Source organism: Mastacembelus armatus, chromosome 3 (genome assembly GCF_900324485.2).
Source record: "Mastacembelus armatus chromosome 3, fMasArm1.2, whole genome shotgun sequence".
Taxonomy (NCBI): domain Eukaryota; kingdom Metazoa; phylum Chordata; class Actinopteri; order Synbranchiformes; family Mastacembelidae; genus Mastacembelus; species Mastacembelus armatus.
Genome location: NC_046635.1, coordinates 5,944,224 through 5,967,261, shown reverse-complemented (window position 1 = coordinate 5,967,261; position 23,038 = coordinate 5,944,224). Strand labels below are relative to the sequence as shown.

At 39.0% G+C, this 23,038-nt stretch overlaps 2 protein-coding genes, 1 long non-coding RNA gene and 2 other non-coding genes across 6 annotated transcripts in view; 2 read left to right on the top strand and 3 right to left on the bottom strand.

Moving 5' to 3' along the window:
- The first annotated feature begins 149 nt into the window (after positions 1 to 149).
- Positions 150 to 8,294, top strand: gtf2f2a (general transcription factor IIF, polypeptide 2a). 2 transcript variants are annotated; one of them, XM_026320282.1, is made up of 9 exons: positions 150 to 284; positions 1,972 to 2,045; positions 2,329 to 2,353; positions 2,914 to 3,052; positions 5,113 to 5,172; positions 5,936 to 6,017; positions 6,565 to 6,664; positions 7,041 to 7,184; positions 7,542 to 8,294. In XM_026320282.1, the coding sequence occupies exons 1-9, from the start codon at positions 219 to 221 to the stop codon at positions 7,662 to 7,664; spliced, it is 813 nt and encodes a 270-aa protein (XP_026176067.1). In that variant the 5' UTR covers positions 150 to 218; the 3' UTR covers positions 7,665 to 8,294. The 2 variants fall into 2 exon arrangements, with proteins under 2 accessions (XP_026176067.1, XP_026176071.1); XM_026320286.1 differs by lacking the exon at positions 5,113 to 5,172.
- Positions 8,282 to 10,927, bottom strand: LOC113138123 (uncharacterized). Its single transcript, XR_003296426.1, has 4 exons — positions 10,767 to 10,927; positions 9,616 to 9,825; positions 9,226 to 9,307; positions 8,282 to 8,802 (listed from the first exon to the last, which is right to left on the bottom strand). It is a non-coding gene; the product is annotated as an uncharacterized LOC113138123 (long non-coding RNA).
- Positions 9,061 to 9,194, bottom strand: LOC113138307 (small nucleolar RNA SNORA31). The gene has a single exon (XR_003296437.1). It is a non-coding gene; the product is annotated as a small nucleolar RNA SNORA31 (small nucleolar RNA).
- Positions 9,408 to 9,543, bottom strand: LOC113138308 (small nucleolar RNA SNORA31). Its single transcript, XR_003296438.1, has one exon. It is a non-coding gene; the product is annotated as a small nucleolar RNA SNORA31 (small nucleolar RNA).
- An 820-nt stretch (positions 10,928 to 11,747) lies between the features above and the next one.
- The window catches only part of LOC113137873 (protein TANC1-like), a 29,772-nt gene continuing 18,481 nt past the window's right edge, over positions 11,748 to 23,038 (top strand). The window contains exons 1-6 of the mRNA XM_026319803.2: positions 11,748 to 11,823; positions 13,266 to 13,469; positions 15,141 to 15,233; positions 16,801 to 16,931; positions 18,466 to 18,754; positions 19,439 to 19,720. Of these exons, the coding sequence (XP_026175588.1) occupies positions 11,748 to 11,823; positions 13,266 to 13,469; positions 15,141 to 15,233; positions 16,801 to 16,931; positions 18,466 to 18,754; positions 19,439 to 19,720 (1,075 nt within the window). The remainder of the gene's footprint in view (positions 11,824 to 13,265; positions 13,470 to 15,140; positions 15,234 to 16,800; positions 16,932 to 18,465; positions 18,755 to 19,438; positions 19,721 to 23,038) is intronic.

Genomic DNA, 23,038 nt, shown 5'->3' with positions numbered 1-23,038 from the left:
ACAGAAAGGATGTGTGAAAACTTGAAGAACAATTGAAATGAATATTAAGGGGTTTGTACATATTTTGCTCTGTCACCTTGAACAAACTGACGACGTGTTTATTATATTATTTTTAGTATGCGCTAAACTCGTATGGTCTCTCTGAGTCGCCATACTTCATTGTACGCATGCGCACGTTGATGTCACTGCTAAGCTATCTGAAGCATCGCTTTTAAAACATGTCAGAGAAAGGAGAAGTGGATCTTACCGGCGCCAAGCAGAACATGGGTGTGTGGCTTGTAAAGGTGTGTACGTACCGTTTTATGTAACGCCTTTCAATGCGACACAGGATTAGTTAAACACAACTACAACTATCAGTAATGTAGTTAGCTTCTCCAGCGACAACTGCGATTGAACGAGTCGGTGCGTTGTAGCTAACGTTGGCTAACCTTAGCTAGAGAACCAAATTAAACTACTCAACATAATATACATAAAATGATTTTGGAAAACCAAGGCATTGATTCAAAGAGACTCCACACAAAATAGGCAGCTGAAATCTGGAGAAACGGTTTGCCAGCAGTTTGTAGAGAGAACTAGTTAACTAATAACAGGAGGAGGACACACATGTAAAAACAGCCCTAAAAACCTGCGGCTACCCAAACTGGGCTTTCAGTAAAGCAGCATCCACATCAGGCAGAAAGACAAGGGAACAAGCTGGGACTTGGGATCCACAGAGGAGCATCCTGGTCATTCACTATGTAGCAGGTGTTTAGAGGTGTTTCATCAGATACCAGTTCACTTCAGACCCACCAACACACCGAGATAGAGACGGTTTCATCCTAAAGACTGGACACCAAAACAAAAAAGGAGCAATGTAGTATATGTCACCCAGTGTAGGGAAGACTGCTCAGATCTCTCTTACATTGGAGAAACCAAACAAGCACTTAATAGAGGAAGCAGCTCCTCAGGACCTCCTCCTGTGCACCTCCATTTAAAGGCCACAGGTCACTCATCTGAAGACAGTGATGTTCATATTCTGGACAGAGAAGAGAGATGATTTGAAAGAGGAGTCAGAGAAGCCATACATGTTCAGGTGTAAAAACACTCCCTTAACAGGGGTGGTGGGCTCTGTCTTCAATCTACCAGGCTGCTCTTTCATCTGTTCCCAGGAGGTTAAGGGACTCTTCACATGTCTGGCAGGGGTGTTACACTTTACACCCAGTTTGAACGATTTTGTGGATCAGAGGAGTCACAAGAGTCAAGAATAGATCCTAGCTACCCTCCCTTCTGCTCTCTTCTATTGTGTTCACCTGTCAAGCCTGTTCAGGCTAAGGGATGGAGTGAAACTAACCTGAAAGATAAATGTGAGTTTCCTACCAGCTTTCCCTTAGACTGAAGAAGCCACTTAGATTAGTGGTGAAACGAAAAACTTCAAGTCCAGTGGCCATGACTCAACCGCTAGATAATTTCACCTGGACGACCGAGAATCTCCACAGACTTAACTAAGAACAGTTTGCACAGCCTGGCAAGTGGCTACAACATGTTTTACTAAGGGTGGTGTTTGCTCCCCCTTAATGCGCCCACCTGTACATAATCTTATCTTCCCCCTAAACGCTGAGAGGAGGCGCTACAGGAAACACAGTTTTAAAAGGAGAAATGCATCTTGACTGGTGATCAGCAAAGTTACAATATATGTTTACTGATTGCAAACACCTTTTGAGGGCAGCTAAGAGTCTTTCTATTCTTTACTAAGGATTTTCTCCCATGCTTCTTTGCATGTCAGTTTAAGTTCTGAGATATTTAGACAAAGCATGTTTATTAAGCATGTTCTACTCACAGATGCCGCACCAGTGGCTTGGACACACAGTCAGATTTTTTTAATTCTCTGTTGCAGGAAGTGAACACACATTTATTTTCAGATATAATTATTCACAACCTTGAGTCAATATTGAGAATATTGAAGATAAACTAAACCCATGTGTTTTCATGCAGGTGCCCAAATATCTTTCTCAGCAATGGGCAAAAGCAACTGGCAGAGGCGAGGTCGGGAAACTTCGAATCTGCAAGTATGTGGAAAAACTGAGCATCATTGAAGTAGTTTTTTGTGTCTTTGTGTTTAAGTTAGGTGCTGTCAGTACAGACACAATGTATGTAATAAGCAGAACAGACACATGCATTTGGAGGGGAATGAGGTAAATGAAAATGTGTTCTGATGAAATTATTGCAGGAACTAGTTGCTCATACAAGCACTGTTTTGTTGTTACATCGTAACTAAGATATTTCATTTCACATTTAATGCCTTATGCCAATGATTTCACTCTAGTTTTTCTCTTTATTTTCATCTTCAAGAAAAGGAACCCTCGGAAAACCAGAGGTAAGTCATTTTTGAAAGAAGTAAAGTGCATCCTGGCCAAGGACATGTACCACATATAGTGCAATATTGGGGGTAAAGGTTGTACTCACTTTGTTACAATGTTGATATTGTCCATTTAAGTTAAACCCCTTACAGGAAAAATACTGTCTGACTGTTATGAGCTTGATAAAGGGGTTAAAACTGTTTGAAAAAAATGATTGTGCCTTTTTTAAACATTTTTTAGGGGCCGCTACATCTTAAAGCTCATTATTTTAAAAAGTATCTCACCTTTTTTATTTGTGACTTGTAAATAAATATTGAAACCTTAGTTTTTTTTATTGGGTGGTCAGTCAAAGCCAGCCAAGTGAAGTTTTCCATTTACATTTACAAATTTTTTAATGCACTGTCAGATTCTCTCAATATATTGAGACATTTCTTCTGCAAATACAGTTTTTAACTGGTGTTTGAACAGGTGACTATATGTGTGCATGCCATGTTATACTGCTGTACTGGACAGGGAATAATGACAATAAGATCAGTAAGGGCCCAAAATTAAAAGAGAATGGCACTGCTCTTTACAGGTATCGTTCACTTTGAATGAAGAGCTGACAGTAATTGAGGGTATAGAGGACAAGACAGTATCAGCGCCTCGCGAGCACCCGTTCACCATGCAGTCGGTAGGAGGTCAGATGTTGGCAGTCTTCACCGAGACCTCATCAGGTCAGTTTCTGTTTTCAACTTTTAGCCCAGCAAAAAGCTGCCAAATGTCTGCTTCAAATGTCTCTGCTGCAAGATGGGACACTTGTAACAATCCACGGATGATATTTATTGTAATAATAGTTTACTGGGATGGGAATTATGGGATTATACTAGAGCCCAGATGTGGGTTGTTAGTCATCAGGTTGTCAAAGCGCCCATCCTGCTACTCTTTGTGCAGCTTGTTGTCTTCATGCATAGTCCCTCCCTTGCCCCGTCCGGCTTTTCTGTTTGAACTTGCAGTTTCCCTGGAGTGTGAGTTTGTCCATAGACTATAAATAATGCGTTCAGTAAGTATTCAGACACTTTCACTTTTTACACACTTTGTGCTTACATTCATTTTGGATGGATAAAATTGCCATTTTCCCAGCAACAAAAACATTCAGACTGTTTGAGGTTGCGCTCCAATTTGTGGTCAAGTACATCATGTTTACTGTAGTTATTCGTGAGAGTGTGGAACTTGATTGGAATCCACTTGGGGCAAAATGAATTGATTGGATATAGTTTAGAAAGACACACCTTTGTTTATAACAATGCACAATTCATCCTGCATATCAGGACAAAAACCAAGCCATAGAGTCCAAGGAACTGCCCGTAGACCTCTGGGATAAAGCAGTTGTGAAGAATACACAGTTTCAATCAAGATAGCACTGAGGTGGTTTCAGGACAAGTCTGTCCTTAAGTGGTTCAACCTAAACCCAGACTTAATCCCCATAAAACATCTGTAGAGAGACCTTAAGTAGGCAGTTCACAGACGCTTTCAGCCCAATCCAGCGGAGTTTAAGATGTTCCAGGGAGAATGGGATAAACTGCTTAAAAGTAAAGCTTGCTAGAGGTCTACCCAAGAAGACTCAAATGTGTAACTCCTGCTAAATGAGCTTCTACTATAATACTATAAGTACTAAATTGGGGATCAAATACTTTTATAAATTATAGATTTCAATTTTTTAATTTTAATAAATTTATAACATTTTTTAAGTTTGTCACAAGTTTGTCACAATTGACCTACATTGAGTATAGGGAAAAATGTCAATTTCATCTATTAACATTAAATCCACACCACATAGTGTGAAAAAAGTCAAGGGGTGTGAATAGTTTTTGAAGCCACTATATATAAAATGTACTACAGATAGTGGATAAGTGAATACTCAGTGGAAAACAAAAGTGTGATGTGTGATTCTGTCTCTACGTATAAGGGAATTTTAGTGTTTGACCTGGCAGTGACCTCAGCAGATGGGGTATATGATCAGCCACACTGGTCCCTTTTGAATTCATCTAACTTAGAATAGATGAATATCAACAAAAAACATCGCTGAATTTAGTTGTGCATGGGTTTCTTTGGTTTTAATTTCACCTGCCTCGTCTGCCATGCAATGTAACATTGGTGTTGTGCTGCTGCAGGTGCTAGTGAACATTTGTTACTGTGCTTGCTTTGCGACATCAACTTATCCGTGTAAGTGTGTGTGTGTGTGTTATTTATTTATTTATGGCTGCGCAGTTGAAATTGTAATTATATTTTTAGCCATAGACATTCAGTAAGTAAGACTTGATTTGACCTTTCTTTTTCTAAGAAAACCTGGCTGAGAAAGCAACTTCTTAAAAAAGAAAAAAAAAAGATCAAATGTGTGAAATCATCACACTGTTTAAAACATAGATCAAAAACAGAAAAGACAAAATGAAATATTACTGCTGGAGTTTTACAAAACTGTTAAAATTTTTGTTTTGTAAAATGTTGTTGTTGTTTTTATTGTTTTTATGTGGAAAAAAGTGTTTTTGTGCAGCTCAGTCATGGATGTGTAGTTACGGTGAGATGGAGTGTCTGTGCTCACTTGTTGTAAAGGCATACTTGCTCTGCTCATGCATACACGCGTACCGGTCAGACATTACACCGAGAGGCTCTGTGTGATCAAACGTTTTCGTGTGCGACTAAACCCTGGGTGTGGTTCTTACTGTTCGATCCCCTCCTCCCTCCATCTGCCATCCCTATATTTTCATGTTTACCATCCCTCCCTCCCTTCCTGTAGGCCAGTCAGAAGAGAGATCTGATGGCAGCAGCTCAGGTTCGGGGGCGGGGTCAGGTCCAGGTGAGTCCTCCGTGTCAACAGCAAGAGACAAAGTTGCACCACTGAGGATCAGACTCACTGCGTGTCTTATTTTTTCATGGCGTTTGTAGTATCACATTTGTAAATCATGTACAGTATAAGCATTTGAAGATGCACATATTGGTAAGAAACCTTTGACCTCAGGTAGTGCCCAGTTTTGCCATGATGAAGAACACGGGCCTCTATCTGAACTTAGTTTGCACCAACTTGACTGAATCATGGAAACTGGGGTTATACTGGGCTGAGACTGCTTGAGCACACCAGGAATTTTCTAATACATGTAACTAAGCTAAGATTGTGATGTGATCAAGTTGTATTTCCAGTGATGTGTTGTTTAAGAATTAGGGAATGGTTTTTTTCAATGTGTAGGGAAATGGACAATTGTACTGACTCGAGAGGCTTTTTGCTGCTGTATTTAGATTATGATGTAAAATGATGGCATTTTAGTTTTCTAGTGGAGTTTTAATTGCTCTAACATCTTTCTTTCAACTTTTGGAGAGAACCTGAACTGATCTAGAATGATCAACTTGCAGATGCTTATGTCTGGGGTGTATTTTCTTTCTTTTTCTCAAAACACATTGCCCTGTCATTAATTAATAGGATCCCCTTTCATCCCTTCTCTCTTGCACGCATGCACCCACTCATCTTTCCTTATTAATGAAGTAAAGATGCACTACAAAATGCATCAGGGCATGTGGATTATAAAGATTTCATCAAGTTTTTAATTAACTCTCTTTTTCCGCAGATAAATTAGCCTTGGAGGGAGTAGTAGTGCAGAGAGCAGAGTGCAGACCTGCTGTTAGTGAAAGTTATATGAGGCTGAAGAGGTGGGTATTTTAAAAATGGTGCACTAACAAGTTGGTATGTTAAGAACCTGAACTTGCATTATTGTTGTAATATTAGGGTAGATTACTGTTGGTATTATGTCTGCCATGTATTTATAATCTGTTTAGTCCAGTTTTGTTTACTTCAGTGGCCAACATAAAAATAAAGTTCCCCATTTTCATAAGATATAGATATCCTGGGACAAATAGTCTATATTATACCACCCCTGTATAAAAACTGTATGAGCCAGACTGTAATTTATGTCTACAAGTGTGATTAGTGTGTGATCGTTCCATGTGTATTCATGTTAAATCTTAAGTCTATACTCATATAAATAACTGGGGAATCAGGTATAAATATATAGGATATCTTCAATAATTCCTGATTTCAAGGTTAATTCTTCAAATTCAAATTTTAAAGATGTTTTAATCACGAGTATTTTATTATATTGCATTTAATCATACAGTTATTTCTTTTTAGATTGCTCAGTCTGTATAAGATACCTCATGTATTGCATGTGACAATGAGAACTGCATTACTTTTTAACAGGTTGCAAATTGAAGAGTCCTCCAAGCCAGCGAGGCTGTCGCAACAGCTGGACAAAGCTGTCACTAGCAACTACAGGCCTGTGGCCAACCATGCTTACAATGTAAGAAATACATCTTATACAGGATTGCCTTTTGTTATTATAGTGTTTCACTTATATATTTATATAGTGTTATATTTATATAGAATGTAGCATCCTGCTACAACATAACTTTAAGTTATCATAACAAATAATAACTTTAAAATATTTGGAATAAATGGAAATATTTGCTTGTTGTTATTCAATTACTAGAGATAATGTTTAAATTTCTGCTATTCCATATTGTTTGTTACCTTAGGCATAAATTGTCAATTCTTTTAACATTTGTGTGTACACAATAAGGAAATGAATTGAAAAAGTTCATGGCATTTTTCAGAAAATTACTGGCAGCAATATAACTTGTAATCATGACATACAAAGCCTCTGTGTTTTGCTGCAGCTCGAGTATGAACGGAAAAAGAAAGAGGAGGGTAAAAGAGCCAGAGCGGACAAACAGCAGGTGCTGGATATGTTGTTTTCTGCTTTTGAGAAGCATCAGTACTACAACATCAAAGACCTGGTGGATATCACCAAACAGCCTGTGGTAAGACTGTAAGGCAACGTGAGGGCTGTAGTTACAGCACTGTTTTTGTAAAGTGCCTTGAGATGATTTGTATTGTGATTTGGCGCTATACAAATAAAATTGAATTGTTAATAAGGACTGATTTGAAACCCTACTGTTGGCCCGGGGAACTATATTTACACTACATTTGAAATTTTGTCTAAGGCAAAAAAAAAAAGATTAATTAAGCTTATTTCAGATTGTATCTCACATCTTAAAAGTTGTTATTCCTTATGATGCAACCTTTTTTACTGAATTGATTATATGCAGTACTTGTATAGCGTTGATTCCCACAGAACGAAAAAGTTACATCCATATTTCGCCTTTTTCTTCTCCCAGGGTTACTTGAAGGAAATCTTGCGTGATATTGGCATCTACAATGTAAAGGGAACACACAAGAACACTTGGGAGCTGAAACCTGAGTACCGACATTATCAAGGCGAGGAAAAGACTGACCAGTAGTTTGTGATCCTCTCAGAGCCAAAACATCACCTCGTTATTTGATGTGGATCATTCCCATACTAGCCCTTCGATTGGGGCTGTGGGCTCACTCCAGATTTCTTCACTTCTCAAAACACACCGGATGGTGAGGTCAAGCAAAGGTTGAGTTTTATAGTTTGGGACTTATCTTGTTATCTTGTAGAAGACAGGTACTTGAGGTATTCTGCTCAAGCATGCACTATTTCTTCCTGATATGGTTTCCCTCAGAGCAACAGAACATCCCAGGTAAACTTGGGGTACTTCAATTAGTTGTTCTATGCAGAAGCATAAGACATAGATAACATTGTATGGGACAAGATTCGTTTTGAACTCTGGTTCTTAGCATTCATTGTTTTGTTTTTTTTAAATTTTAAGTATCAATAGGTAATGTAAGTGATGGATAAAATGTCAGAAAGAATGTGACAGGCACAGGTTTTTAAGGACTAATTTTTTAAGACAAATTCACCCTCAATTGACAGTGATGAAACTTTTAAGGCAAACTATTTTTTAAATTTCTGATCCAGGGCTACCCACAGTTTTAGCCTATTTCACTGTTAACTTAAAATCTGTTTTGCATTTTATTGATTTTGCAATAAATGTTTCAATAGAAAAGGTTTAATCTGTCCAAGAACAACAGCTCACAACACATATACAGTACACGTTTTGGCCAATCCTTTGACAGAATCACCCTTTACAGCTCATTTTTAATTACTATTCTGTGACTTTTAATAGTTCAATGGCTCTTTTCAGCCAACATAACTATATACAGATATACTTAAAAGTGGCCCAAAATAATCATGGCTACCCAAGGCAACAATACCAATATTCAACCCCTTTAATCCATTGCAAATCTGGACAGCATTATACAAATCATGGTTAAGATTTCATTATGTAACAGTAAAACTAAGGTCACAAAAATGTTTCAGAAATACATGAATTGTTTCCCCTTTAAAGACAAAACAATATTACGCTACATTATATGTACAGCATGTAGATTGATACTTAGAGTGTATCATGTATAAAACAAATGATGACAAACTGTCAGTGATCAGATGTACCAAACAAATGCATTCCACTGGTTCAGTCTCCATCAGGTGTTAGGAGTGTCTTGCTTATTAACCTGCAAGAAAGTAGTGTTTAAGCAATGCAATGTAAACATTTCATTCACAATTAGTCCTCAAAACATACAATTGTAGCTTCAGATCTCAAGATCTGGTAAGAAAACCACAAAATGCTTTTATAACCAATTCTTGTTCTGTTCTGACTGGACTAGAACACTTCAATGTGCTAATACCCTAGAAAAACTGGTTCCGGGGGGCACTACTGAAGAATATACAGTTACACTAAAACCATTCACCTGTCAAACTAACCGTGGATGACATGTATTCCTCCATTTAATTCTGTGCTGCTATAGAACGTAGCAGCCAGAAAGTGCAAGGAAGACTCAGTTTAGCATCTCTATGCAAACCCAAAAGCCGGTGAAGTCTGCTTCAGGTCTATCAGTGGATGCAAATTGAAATATATCCCAAATTGACATGCTCACCTGCAGTTTTGCCCAAGACTGCTCAACAGGGTCTGTTACAGGTACTACAGTCTGTCTCTGGTTTCATCTCCATATTTAAACCCTACCAACATGAAAATAGAGGAAAATGTTACATTCATGCTCTTTAGAAAATGGCATCTGTAGTGAGTTTTTATATTTATAGACCAGATTTGATTGATTTGATTTGTCATCCCCTCTTCAATCCGAGACGCCATGAAAAAGAGGCGTGCAGAAAGCGCAGGGACATTTATTATTGCATCTGAAATGTTAAAACCCAGGATCTCTCACACCAGAAAGCCCAGGCTGTCAAAGATGCATCTTGTGACCAGGCTAAAACGCTTGATCAGTAAAATGATAACACCTGAAGTATATAGACATATCTTTACATACTTTCACACATGGGTGTGATGCAGATGGTAGCAGTCCTCCTGCTGGCGCTCCTTTCTCAGATTTGTTTTCTTACAGTATTATGCTGCCTGAGTATACTGTGGTGTCAGAGCAGCACAGTCATCAATGGGATATCAGTTATAGCAATGCTCAAACACAGCCATCATCCACCATCTGGCTCATACAGGTGTCCACCAAATGGCTTATGACCTGCTAAGAAAAACATGCAGAAGAATGGTTATTCACCAGTTTCTAACATAACGACACAAACTAACATTACCCCCATGAAAACCTTGAACTCTTAATGCATTTAAAAAAATGTTCCTCCTATGCTGCAACCAGTTTTTATTATGTTAGCTGTGCTGCCTGTTATTTTCCTAAAGAGTCGTTTCGTCTGTAAAACATCAAATTTGAAAAGTGCCTGCTGTAATTTCCATGTCAAAAGATTTATTTACGTGGCTTGTAGTCGTAGATGTACTAATGATTTTAACGTTACTGTTAAAATTATTTAGGAAAACAGTGATCACATTTGTGAAATCTTTACTAGCGTTTATTCACGTTATGAAAATACTTGCAGATTAATTTTCTGTCGATAGATTAATAGTCGCAGCTCGTGTTTTGATTTCCAGGGTAAATTAGAGGTTTATTTAGCTGCTTTGTCCCGGACATTAGCTTAGCCTGCTATTTCTTCAGTCAGCCTAGCTAGCGACGGAAAAACTAACTTTACTGTAACAAACTATATAATACACGACGTAAAAAAAGCACGCAAATAATTTGGTGTCAAGGCAATAACGAAAACATTAGTTGCTCAGGTAGTCGTGAAACTGCTGTGTGGAAACATTCATGTAACGAGTCAGCCTTAACGCTATTCTGGAGGAGAGCATGGCAATGTAACTTGATAGCATTGTAGCATAGCCCAAAAGTGCTAACTAAGGTTACGGTAAATTTTGTATCCCTGTAAAATATGTTCCTCTTCCCAAAAACAAGTTTATCGGTAGCCATTCTCTAATTTACTGTAAACTTGTGTTGGGGTTATTTCTCATGGTATTAACATTATGTTGTATGAAACAGAGACAGTACAAAGCGACTATAGCCATTTTACACGTGTCCAGATATTCTTACAGTAAAACAACAGCTGACGTTAATTAACTTACTCTCATTTCTCTTGCCATGTGCCATATCGCTAATACATTGACAACACACCACGTCGGTAACAGTGATGCTGTTTGACTTTGTATATTGCAGAGGGTTTTCCTTTTCCATCTCTCCCCTATCGATGCTGCTGCTGCTGCTGCTGCTGCTGCTGCTGTACGTACAGTCGGTGAAAGGACCGGAGACGCTTTAACCTCGACGTTAAATAGTCTTGAGCTGCGGCTCATTTTCGCCCCCTTCAGGAAATAGACGGGAAAGTAACAGACGCCGTTGTCCCGCAGTATTAACATGTTTTCATTGCAATTTACAAAAATAATAATAATTGATAATGTTCCCATAACGCACCATATAAGTCAGTTATAAGGAGAAATATAAACTAGGCTTATTCCGCTGTTTCACTGGAAGGATTATTATTATTATTATTATTATTATTATTATTATTATTATTATTAATTTATTTGTTTATATATTTTGTGTAGTGCATGGTAATTTAAAATTAGGCTAATAGACCAAACCCTTTTAAATAGCGTCAAATGTGGACTATTGGAATTTAAGGCAGAGACGCGTACACGACGCGCGCACCCGCTCTTCTTCCATCAGTCTGTGAGGTGACTGAGGAGGGGCAGTACTCCTTAATTGAGCCCCGCAAATTTAAATGCTCTTCTTCCAGCTTCCTGTGGATTTATGTGAAGGCATGCAGGCATCAAAGAAGAACTAAGAACAGGTAACTTTACGATCAATTTTAGGGTGACATTACTTTTTTATGTGAATCAATCTATGTGTACTAATGATTAATGTAAAGAAATCAACGACCAAGACCAATTAGTCATTATGGTCTCAGAAAACACTGATTAGATCTAATTCTCTAGCAGTTGAATTAAGAACCAATGGGCTAATGCTGCCTGAAATAATGTGCTCTTTATTCAAATGAAGATTTTGTTTAGTCTTTCACAGGCAGCAGACAGTGAAGCAACAGCCCAGCTATGTTCAGAGCAGTGTTTGGAAAAAAGAGAGAGGGAGGAGGAAAACACGGAGAAATAAAGAGCCATAGACATTCAGGTAAGGACGAACAACACTGGAGCTGTCTGTGTTACAGACCTGTAGCACACCAATGATAGTTCAATCACACCTTTGGATAAGTATATTGATTGAGCTCAGGCTCACAGTTTATCACAGCTGTAATATACATTTCTTTGTCCCTGATCACAATCATGTATAGTGAGAGGTTTATGTTGTACACACAAGGTCTTGCGTTGTTTGATGGAAATATTCAGGTTCTCTTCTCTTGGGTGATTTAAGTAAAGCCATTTCAATTAGCCTAATTCATCAGCATGTTCTGTCCTTCACACAGTGTCCCGCTGCTTGCATTTTAAGTGTGTCAGGCAAAGTTGGGTTAGGCAAAAATCGTGACCTACTAAAAACAAATTGAATTTCACATGAATTTGTGATGTGGCTATAACTTAATTAGATGAATCTATGCGTGTGATAAATGGGTTGTATCTGCTGAGGGTTTTACAGTCTTCTCACTTTTGAAATGAGAACTAAAAGGTATGCTGAGCACTTTGAACATCTTGCTGTTGAAGTGAAGCGGTTTGTACTTGTCACAGGACCAACTTGTCAACTTGCTGCAGTACGGAGGAGATTTAGGACTGTGCGGCAGAGATAGATGAACATAAGTAGAGCTCAGTGTTAGAGCGACCATGTTGCTTATTAATACTTTATAATGTGCTACTCTGGGTGGAACTGAGAGAAAGATAGAGAACTGTGTCAGTCTCATTAAAATGATATACTATGTTTACTGTACATTGCTATAACTTTGATCCTTTGAAAGATTATCACTTCTTGAAAACTGTTCATTAAAAGTTTTAAGGGAATTAACTTTCTACGCTACAGGAATTATACAACAACATATCATGGATTTATTGAGTAGTGGCCCTCTGAGTCATTGTTTTGCTCATGGCAGTAATACCAGGAAAAAACCGACTCAATTAAGGTAGGAGGAAGTGAATGACTACATTATGCCACAGGGAAAACACTTGCAACCTGGTATAACTAAACAGTGTACTATAAGTGGCAGTTAGGTCTTGTGAGTGAGTGATCACCTGCCTTTGTGAGTTCTCATGCATAGTGTTGAAGACATGGAGTCAGGCTTACTGACTGCAATGAGCATGGACATGAAAATAATTGAAATATTGAATTGAAATTTAAGTGTAGCCTCTTTATTGAGGGTGATCCCATTCCTTTAAATAGATGTTCTAGCATTGCCAACTTTCCATTACCTCATTCAGCCATATGCCTTCAAGACAAGATCTGTTCCCTATATCACTGGCTTATGTGAGACATAGTTTATACTGCTGTTACTGTGATATGTTGTGATATGTTAAAGCTGCTCTACAGCCACAGTTCAGTTGAATCAGCTCTGAAGCTCTTCAAATTTTGCTTCTTTAGTCTTAACGCCCTTATCGATCTTTTCTCTTCACACTCTTGTATTTTCCATGTAGGTGGTGAAATGTACACTCACAGAACCTTGCAGAGAGACAGAGGCAGGCATGCCACACACTTCCAGGAACATGATAGCAGCTGTACTGAAAGCCCAGTAAAACTGATGAGACTGACCAAGGGTGTGTCCATTTCTTTACCATCCTCCCCTCTTCTCCCACGCCCGACCAATATTGTTCCCTCCCAGTCATGCATCAAGTTCCCAGGTGAGTAAAGCTGAAGTGGTAACCACAATAAAAACAAAGCATGATCTCATTAGAAATATCTGAGGATGACAAGAAGGTGTGCATCGGGGAACAGCTGCAAAGACAGGCAAATGCTTTCATGTGTTTGCCTTGATTTAGCAGAGAGCTTCTGTGCGTTCAGCTGTTCCATATATGTGACAGCAAATACAAGTGCATACAGACTGTGCCCCCAGGGTCCAAATCATGTGACAGATTGTCAGAGTAAATGATTGAACAAAATCCCTTAAGGCAAGGAACTCCAGATAGGTAGTTTACTTCTGAGATATTAGTTTGTTACAAATATATAAAAATATTCCATGATTAAAAACAACTAATAGTCTTTTGACAAAGAAAATAAAATTATTACTTAGGGTTCATGTAATAGGTTCTTTAAAACAATATAACACTATATGTGGAAAGAAAAACTTTAATGGCAGGTTTCTCTAAACAACAAACTGCCATATGTATCACATGCTCTGTGCTGTATCCATTGTTATTTGTAACTAAAGTTAACGATGTAATCCACTGTTTAACCCATAAAGGCCCATGGTAACACAGGTTTCACCAACCCTTCAAATGTACTGTAAAGTTCTCTACACTGCTTTATCCTTGACCTTACCTCATGAAGTCCCCAAGTAATATGTACTGACCATCCTGGTGCAGTCATGTGACAGTGTCAGAATTTGTATACCCATGACAGAATTTTAAACACTGGTGTTTGTCACACCTGTGTTGCACTGGGTGCTTGTGCGTTAAACATGTTTTGTAAGTAATAATTTAATAGTCATTTTAGAATGTAATTACGTAAAACATAACACCAATATTCCTGGCACATTTTTAATCGTGTGAAGTCTCATAAGTGATGAACATATGACAAACTCAAGCCTTACCTGAGATGACTCACCCTCAAAAAAAGCACTAGGTGGCAGTGTCTTGCAGAAAATCCAGCCATTAAGAAAAAGGTGCTATTACATCTCATTGCATGCTGCACTGCCTTTTCTTCCCTCAGTACACTGAATGAACACAGCAAGGAAAATGACAACAAGCAAAAATGCATCGTGCCATGGCTTTTGTTTCTTTTTGGTCACACAAAATCAAATATTAAACCACTTGTTAGACTGTTAGACAGGACATTTTTTCTGAGTCTACATATATGATTTAAAAACCAAATAACCTTGAGTACAGAAATTTTCAACTTCGAATTCTGTTTGCAAACATGTCCTTGTTGCGAATGATCTGCAGGCCGAAAAAAGCTGTGCTTCCAAGAACACTCAGATGTTGCATTTATCAAGACACACCCACACACACACACAGATATGAGTGCACCACTGTCACTGCCTTTACACATGCACACACACACAGAATAGCAGGTTTAATATATTATAGATAAATGGCCATGGTACAATAAATATTGTAGTCTTTACATGCATGGCTCACACTCTCAACATAGTGCTATATACTCCTGGGACACAATTCAAATTCTGCACCACAGATCTCATCTGGGGAGACTTAATCTCTCTCTCTCCCTCGCTCTCTCTCTCCCTCTCTCTCACACTTTCTTTCATATCCCTCCCTATCTCCACCCGCATTCTGTCCCTCCCACCCTGCCTGCTCTCCCTCCCTTTCCCTTCTCCCTCTTTGCTGTGGCCGAAGGACGGGTAAAGAAGCTGGATTATGTGGATGGCTCTTCTTGTGCAAGAGACCCTCTTGTCTTTGCCTCGTGCCGTGGCAAGACATACCACAGAGGTGAGAACAGGAGGGTGTGGGTGTGTATTTAGAATCACATCTGTTTTTCCAGGTATTGATCAGTGAAGGTAAATAAGAATGAATGAGGTAGAGGTGAGAGGAGAATGAATGATGACATAAAAGAGAAAGTGAGCATGCATGTGTTTTTTAATTGCATCTACAAAGCGTTGCATTAAGTTTTTCCTTTCAGGTGTATGTAATGACACTGTTGTCTATGTAATGCCCACTGTGTTTTTGAAAGTGGATTTGTTTTATCACAGTTTCTCAGTCTTTGCCCCATCTTCTCTGTGTGTTGTTTGTTCAGTTAAGGTTAGATTAAAGCAATGAGTAGGGAGCAGTGTAAATACCCACATTTCAGCCAGCTTTCTTTGTGTTTCTGACCAGAAGGCTACCCTTAGGCTAACAGATTTTATATGAAGCATCTTCCATCCCGGTTGCCAGGCACCTCTCAGCTTCCCGTTTCCAATAGCAACTGCTAGGTGGTTTGATGAATAGTACTGGACATTCAGTGTGTGTCCTCATGTTACTCCAGATTGGATCTCAGTGCTCTGCTGACTAAATGCAAAGTTTTCTCTCCTCCCCCTCTCTGAAAAACACATCCAACCTTCATACCCATGTTGTCTTCAGTGTTTGTTTTTTTTTGTTTGTTTTGTTTTGTTTTGTTTTGTTTTTTTGTTAAGATGCATTGCGAAAAGAGTATTAACAAAGGCTGAGACACCTTATGGCAAAGAAATGACCAGGCTTGCCTCCAAAAACTGGCCTTGATCCTCTCAAGGCTAGGGTTGTTTGGCATTCAGTTGGGCTGAATGTAAAAATGATGTGATGCAGTACATTTGAAAGGAAAAGAGTGAGCCAGGAAGACAGAATGAGAAAGAATCAGTGGAGGGAGTGCGAAATGAATGTGATGTCTAAATGCACGGAGGAGTGAGCTGTTCTTGTAATCTGTGATGTCCTGTCATTCTGTTTATATGCCTATTCAATATGCATGTTACTCAGCTGATAACAGTACATAGATGATTTGGAAAATGGAGGAATGCTTTGCTTAGCTGATTAAAACACAGAGATGTGAAAACCCCTAAAGCCTTACTATGCAAAGTTGTGCATGGACCTTAGATGAGCTGGGGTGGGAGGTCAAGGCATCAGTGAGGCTTAAACAGTGATAAATGAATGCAGCACATGGCCAGCATCAGCTAGTCTCTCCAGGAGCAACGGCAAAGGCACAGCCAAGGCACTCCCTCTTTCAACACCAAGCTCATTGAAATTCAAAATCCATCACTTAACTGAGAGCACCTGGCAGGCGTGTGCACAGGCAAACTCACAACCTCACACAACCTCTCGCTGCCGCCTCAATCAGGAACTGGAAAGCCAGTGTCCGTGCATTCATAATCAGGGCAGCTGGGGCTGTGCTGACTTGTCGATGCATACATTTCTTGTGGTCCACTAGCGATGCTGCTGGGTGGGAGCCTTACAAGCAGGCTGAGCTGAAATGAGAGTGCAGGTTAGATTGCGCTTTCATTCATTTCATTTGCTTGTTAATCCATGTGTCCTGAATGTGTATGTCTTTCAGATCTCCACGTGGAGCCCCAGCTGGGCTCCTCCCTTTCTACCCAGGAACTGATGACCAGACTATGCTTCTTATTGGAAGAAGCGACACCTGGCCCTGATAACTCTCCTATGGAGGACAGGAAGGAAAAGAAGGTAGGGCAGTATATTGATTTCATGGCCCTTTGCTGTCATGTAGCATAAATATGTCGTGGTTGCTTTATAAAACAGCCATCATTTTTTTAGCCCTGATATTACAGCCAGTGTCTTAGATTCTTTTTTAAATTGTTAACTATTACTTAGTAAAGATTATTTTATTGTTATTTCAAATGTAGCTGTGTCCAAGGAAACACTGTTAAATAAGGTGTGCAATTTGATCATTCGATTCCCTCTTGGAAAATTGGATCAATATTTTGAAACATTATTAGTTGTGTTGTTTTGCTTCTGCAAGGCTGTTTCTATACTCAGTGCCTTATTAGTCTAACCCCTCTGTATGGGAGTTATTGTATGCACTTATGTCTCTCTGTCTCTATGCCTTTGCATTGTTCAGCCTTGGCCCATTTTCTCAGCCTCATTCCACCACCTGAGCTCCAGATTCAGTCAGTTTCACGGAGATAGCGAGGTTCACGTGAGGAATGTGGGTTGTACTGGCTAAGATAGATGAGACTCTGGTATAAAGGGAATACCGGTGAGATGTTTCAACCCTGCTGCCTTGTTCCCCTACCTTCCCTGTGTTGTAGAAATGTTGCATAAATAATGGAGAGTCCTGAAATGCATGTGATCAGACTACAATTTCTTAGAAAACATGTCCATTTATTACCAAAAATGCCCTAAGATGCAATGAAAAGATGTTGATCTCATCTGGACATTTCACATTACTCAGTCTTTATTTGTAAAAGGTCACACATCTTAAAAAATAGAAAAGCCTGGTAATTTAAGTTAAAAAACTCCACCGTAAGAGTCAAGGGTAAATATTATGCATTAAAATATATGTAATATGTATGTGTAACATCCATATGAATAATGTTTTCCTTCTCTTAAGACCAACACAAACTAAAGTCTGAAACACTACAGAAATGGTAAACTGAAACCTCCTAGACAATCTAAACAAAAATTTACTGTACACTTCATAAAAATAGAATTTATTGCAGAATAACAATAGTAAGTGGCAATATATTGTGTAGCCATACTAGTTATTGTATATAAGCCATATATATATTTTTCTTTATACTTGACAAGTGAAGGAAAGAAAAGGCCCTTTATTGATGGATATGACACCACTGAGATGGAGTCATAAATGTTGGAAAAATAATCTTAACCTTTTTCAGCCTGACTTTTGTTTTTGCAATTTTTTACAATATTACCTTCTAGGTTCAAAAATAGAAGCAGCACTCACTCCATATGTAGTTTTAAAAAAGCTCATTCTAAGGTTACGAAAATGCAATTTCACGCTAATGACAACATATTTATTAATGCTATATTCCATTTCTGCTAATAGATCACTCTACATTTTACACATTGTTGCTTTAATATACTACATACTTAAAGTAGCAGAATATCACACAGGTATGTTTCCTTTACCTCTCTGCTATTTCTCTTCTGCAGAGTTGATCAATAATTCCCTCTATCTTTTTATATATCTTAATGTCTTGTCTTTCATCTTCTATGGTCTTTTATCCATATTTTTCAGTGTGATACCTCTGCCCAGGGGGGCAGTCCCAGCTCCACTCTGACGTGCAGCACTTCCTCCCCCTGTTCAGAGAGCCCCTCTTCCACACTGAGCAACAGTGCTGGAGGCCAGCCTTTGCCCCAGCCTTTACCCTTACCTTCAACCCACTGTGGCCTCAGCACCAGCCCCACTGGCACAGCTTCCAGCCCTACCCCTAGTCCTGCTTCTGGATTCATCACTGTTAACAGCCCTGGGCCGCCCTCTCAAAGCCCCACCTCCACACTGGAGAGCAAGGATAGTGGAATCATTGGTAATAGCTGCTACAGTATATCTTTTTTTTTTTTTTAAATGATGTGTATTCATACTGTATGAGTTTGATTGTATTTACACAATATGATGCATGTCCAATACATCAGGTTTATTATGCATCATTAAAAGTAAAAAAGTGAGCTAAAAACATCAGTTCCTTATAGTCAGTGTGAATACTGTACCTCATCACAAATCCCAAATATGTCTGATGCCATACCTCAGTACATAGTGATTGGAAGTTGCAATATCACTTAGCTTTCAGTCATCTTTAAATGTGTACCCCTACCCCACAGCTAGTTTCTCTGTGCCACTTCAGCCTCAAGGCTTCAGCTCCCTCCTGTCAAAACTGGGACACTGCTGTCTTTGTTGCTTATGGGTCTGATTCTCCTAAAATAGGACACATTTTCTCCCTAAATAGAGTTTGTATTTATAGTTAAATACAAAAGGGCAGAGGTTGCATTAAGAACAATAAAACTCATAGATTCATGAGTTGTGAGCATACAGTTGTTTGAACAGTTAGGTGTATGTTATTGACTGAATAAAAGTGATATGTTGAAGTTGAATGCAGTGCTTACAGTAGTTTTGGGTCTTCAGTCAAATTGATCTGATCAAATTAGCTTCTAATTGTCTTTAGAAGTATGATTTTTTTTTTTCATCTACCTTGCCTATTTTTTGTGCTACTCAGCAACCATCACTAGTTCTTCTGAGAATGAGGAGCGCAGCACCTCCAGTGAGGTTCCAACTAAGGATGCAGACCTGGGTGGCGATGCTGGTATAATGGGCCATGCAAGTGAGGATCGCCATCCTGGGCCACCCAGGGACAATCTGACTGCCCAACCAGATGAGGCCTTACCGAGAACTGACATCATGGAGTCCAGGACTCCACCAGCACCAAAAAGGCCTCTTCCACAGCATCATGTAAAGAGTGCCTATTCCCCTGTGATGCCCCGTCCAAATTCAGTGGCAGGTAAGATTACCTTTACATATTTTTTCACTCATTGTTTTAAAATTCAAGGAAAAACTTTGACATTTAGGGTGATACACTTATTTCCTTCCTTACCAAGAGTTTAATGGTGATTGGTACCACTCTAATACCTTTCTGTTCAAAATGAAACTGGAATAAACAGTCCATTGGCTTAGCTTAGCATGAAGTCTGGTTTTACAAGGCTGCCCAAAGGGAACAAAATCCTTCTACCAGCAATTCTAAACCTCAATGATTAACACACTATATTTCCTGAAGTCACCAGCAGAGACTCCAGGAACTCACTGTTCATGGCCAAGAAGAAATCGCACGCATAACCCCCCAGAAAATCACAATGTGTCATTTTTACACTTCCATGTTTGTATGGATTAATTAAATGGGACATAACTTGTTAATTAGGGAGCTAGTGAGTGGGTTGCTAAAGCTTCCATTATACTGTAGATGAAGTAGGTTAATGAGGGTATGAATGTGACAGCTGTTACCCTGATGATTAAGGGATTGATAAATACTGACTGAATGGTGAATTGATTGAATTGATTGTTGACTTGATATTTTCTAACTATTCATCCAATAGAGAGAAAGTATAATTTGCAAGATCTCTGTGATACAGAAATAAAATTTACTGCACCATGTGCTAGAACCCCATTTAACACTAAGGCTGGATGCACAGAGTAAGCAATACAAGTTAAATGTCCTGTGAGGCCTCCAGTTGTCATAAAAATACCCCCTCCCTCTCCAAAAAATACCCCCTCCCTCTCCAGTCACGATCTTTGCAAGTGCACAAGGCTCTTCTTCTTCCCTTAGATGTCAGTTCATTTGTGGTGGGAGCAAAAGAAGAGATTCCCTAAGGAGTGGATTCACAGTAAAGCCTGCCAGTTTCTTCTGTCAGCTGGTGCTTTCATTTAGGGCACTGTTGATGAAATTCAGAGTAGGGACGAAGCGAGCCACATGGTATTGTAGTGGCTAGAATTTTACACCACGTTAATGAAAGATTAGATCATAGAAATGTACATTATGATGTACAACATGCAACAAAATTATGAAAATGTAGTTGTTACAACAATGATAAAAAAAAAAAGGCTACAAATAGGAATATAATGAATGTATTGTATTGTATTTGTATAAACGTGATTTAACATAAACTCTTGAATCCAAGAAAAGGTGTGTTATATAAAATGAAAATGTAACATATAGATTTGACTATGTCAAATAGCAGCATTAAGAGCAGCAGAACTGATGAAGAGAGATGAAATGAACAAAGCTGTTTAGGCTTCATTTTGCACTTACTGACTGCATAAATTCACTAATTGACTAATTGCATAACATTATTTGTAGGCTACAATAGTTGGAGGATTCATCACGTTATGTGACCATGTGTACTGTACATGTTCCTGCACTGTCTGTTCTCATTAACATCCCCATAATAGGAATTAATGCATTAGATTAACATAGCTCAATTTCTCAAATTTCACTGTGAAAATGTTAATTGCTCCAAGCACAGGAGTACAAAAGATAGTCCAAGATATTTCATAGAGCTGATGAGTTACCTGCTTCACCTTAGTGTGCTGAGATTGGGCAAATGTACGGGAGTGTCAGCAGAAAGAATGCCTAAAATGCTCTTATTTTTTCTTTATGAATACATCTGTGGGTGAAGATGTACTACTGATATAATGTTTGCTGATTTCCTTTTCCTTAAATTTGTGAGAGTCAAAGGGGTGTTTTTCTAGGGGTCTAAGATATTAGCAGCTTCTGGAAGGGCTTTATAATCTGAGAGGTCAATGCCTATAAGGGCACTGGAGCATCACATTTTCAGTAATGGGATAAGGCAGGTACACGCTGGAGGGACCATCCTTAAATTCAAGTTAAAGCAACACTTATGCATTTTGTTTTGTCTGTTTATTCGCTTTGGAGGGGGGAGATCAAATGAGACATTGATAACCCTCTTACATCTGTGCACCACCAGTAGACGACTAGCTGAGCTTCGTTTAAAGACCCGAAACAGGGAGAACAGTTCACCTTTCTCTCCAAGGGTAATCAGATCTGCCTACCAGTGCTTCTAAAGCTCACTAATTAACACATTGTATCTGCCAACCTTTATGCAAAAACAACTAACTTTTAGAAAGAGCCATATTAGCAGTTAGCCCCTGTTTAAAGTCTTACAAGATGCTGGCTTCAACATCCATCCATCCATCCATTTTCTATACCCGCTTTTTCCTGAAAGCCAGGGTCATGGGGATCTGCTGGAGCCTATCCCAGCTCTCTCTTGGGTGAAAGGCAGGGGTACACTGGCTTGAACATGATATTTAGAATTTAGATATGATATGGGTGTTGAACTTGTCATCGAATTTTCCATCCGATAGTGAATAAATTGTCAAATTATTGTCATACAGTTGAGATGGTTCTGTAGAATTAATGATTGGTTGCTCATGATTTAGGTGTTCTGAGGCGATGTTATCAGGGATATTATAGGCTTGAGCTAGGGTTCCTGGGTTGACCTGTAAAGTGATGAAGCATTAATAGGGGTTATAGGGTAATCATCTGCACTATCATCAGCAAGGAGCATAAAAGTTGGCAGTGAATATAGGGTAGGTGGTTGTGAACAGGCTCCTGTCAGTCTGGACTGTCAGGGGTGGAGGGATGAGATCTTCTGGTCCCTGTGTCAAACCAGCTAAAGCATGTTTTCACAGTATCGTTGGTCCACTCAGCCATTTGGCCTGGCTGTCTTTAGCCAACAATCTTTCTCATCCCACTCCACACCTCCTTCACACTATTTTTCTGCAGACTGTTCTCCAGCCTCTCACTGTGGATGTTCTTTGAATACTCAGTCCTCTGCTCAGCTCTTGCTCAACAATTATCCAATTTCCTTCATGTCTCCAGTCTTAAAAGCCTTTATCTACCTGTTGATAGGAATTTAATGTTTTTAGAGGTCTGGGGTTTATTATTTGCTTGTCCCCGAGCTATTTTATCAGAATTATGGTGTTCACACTGTAATTGATTTGTGTTGAATCTGTGAGCTGCTCATTGTCCACTGGGTACTTCACAAGGCAGGTTTCATGTGCAGTCCTGTAAATTATATTTTGGCCTCAGCAGCTTTCATTTATGTGCTCTCACTCTCCTTCTGCACCATAATAGACATGCAGTAATGCTTGGTGAACCAGAATGTGATTTTAAGAAGGAGTGATGGTCCAGTTGTGCAATATATAATAATCATGACATTGCAAATTATGGGAGCACATATTTCTGATTTCTCATTACTCATAACTCGTTTACTATCATGTGGCTCATGTTTGACTCTGGAGTGAT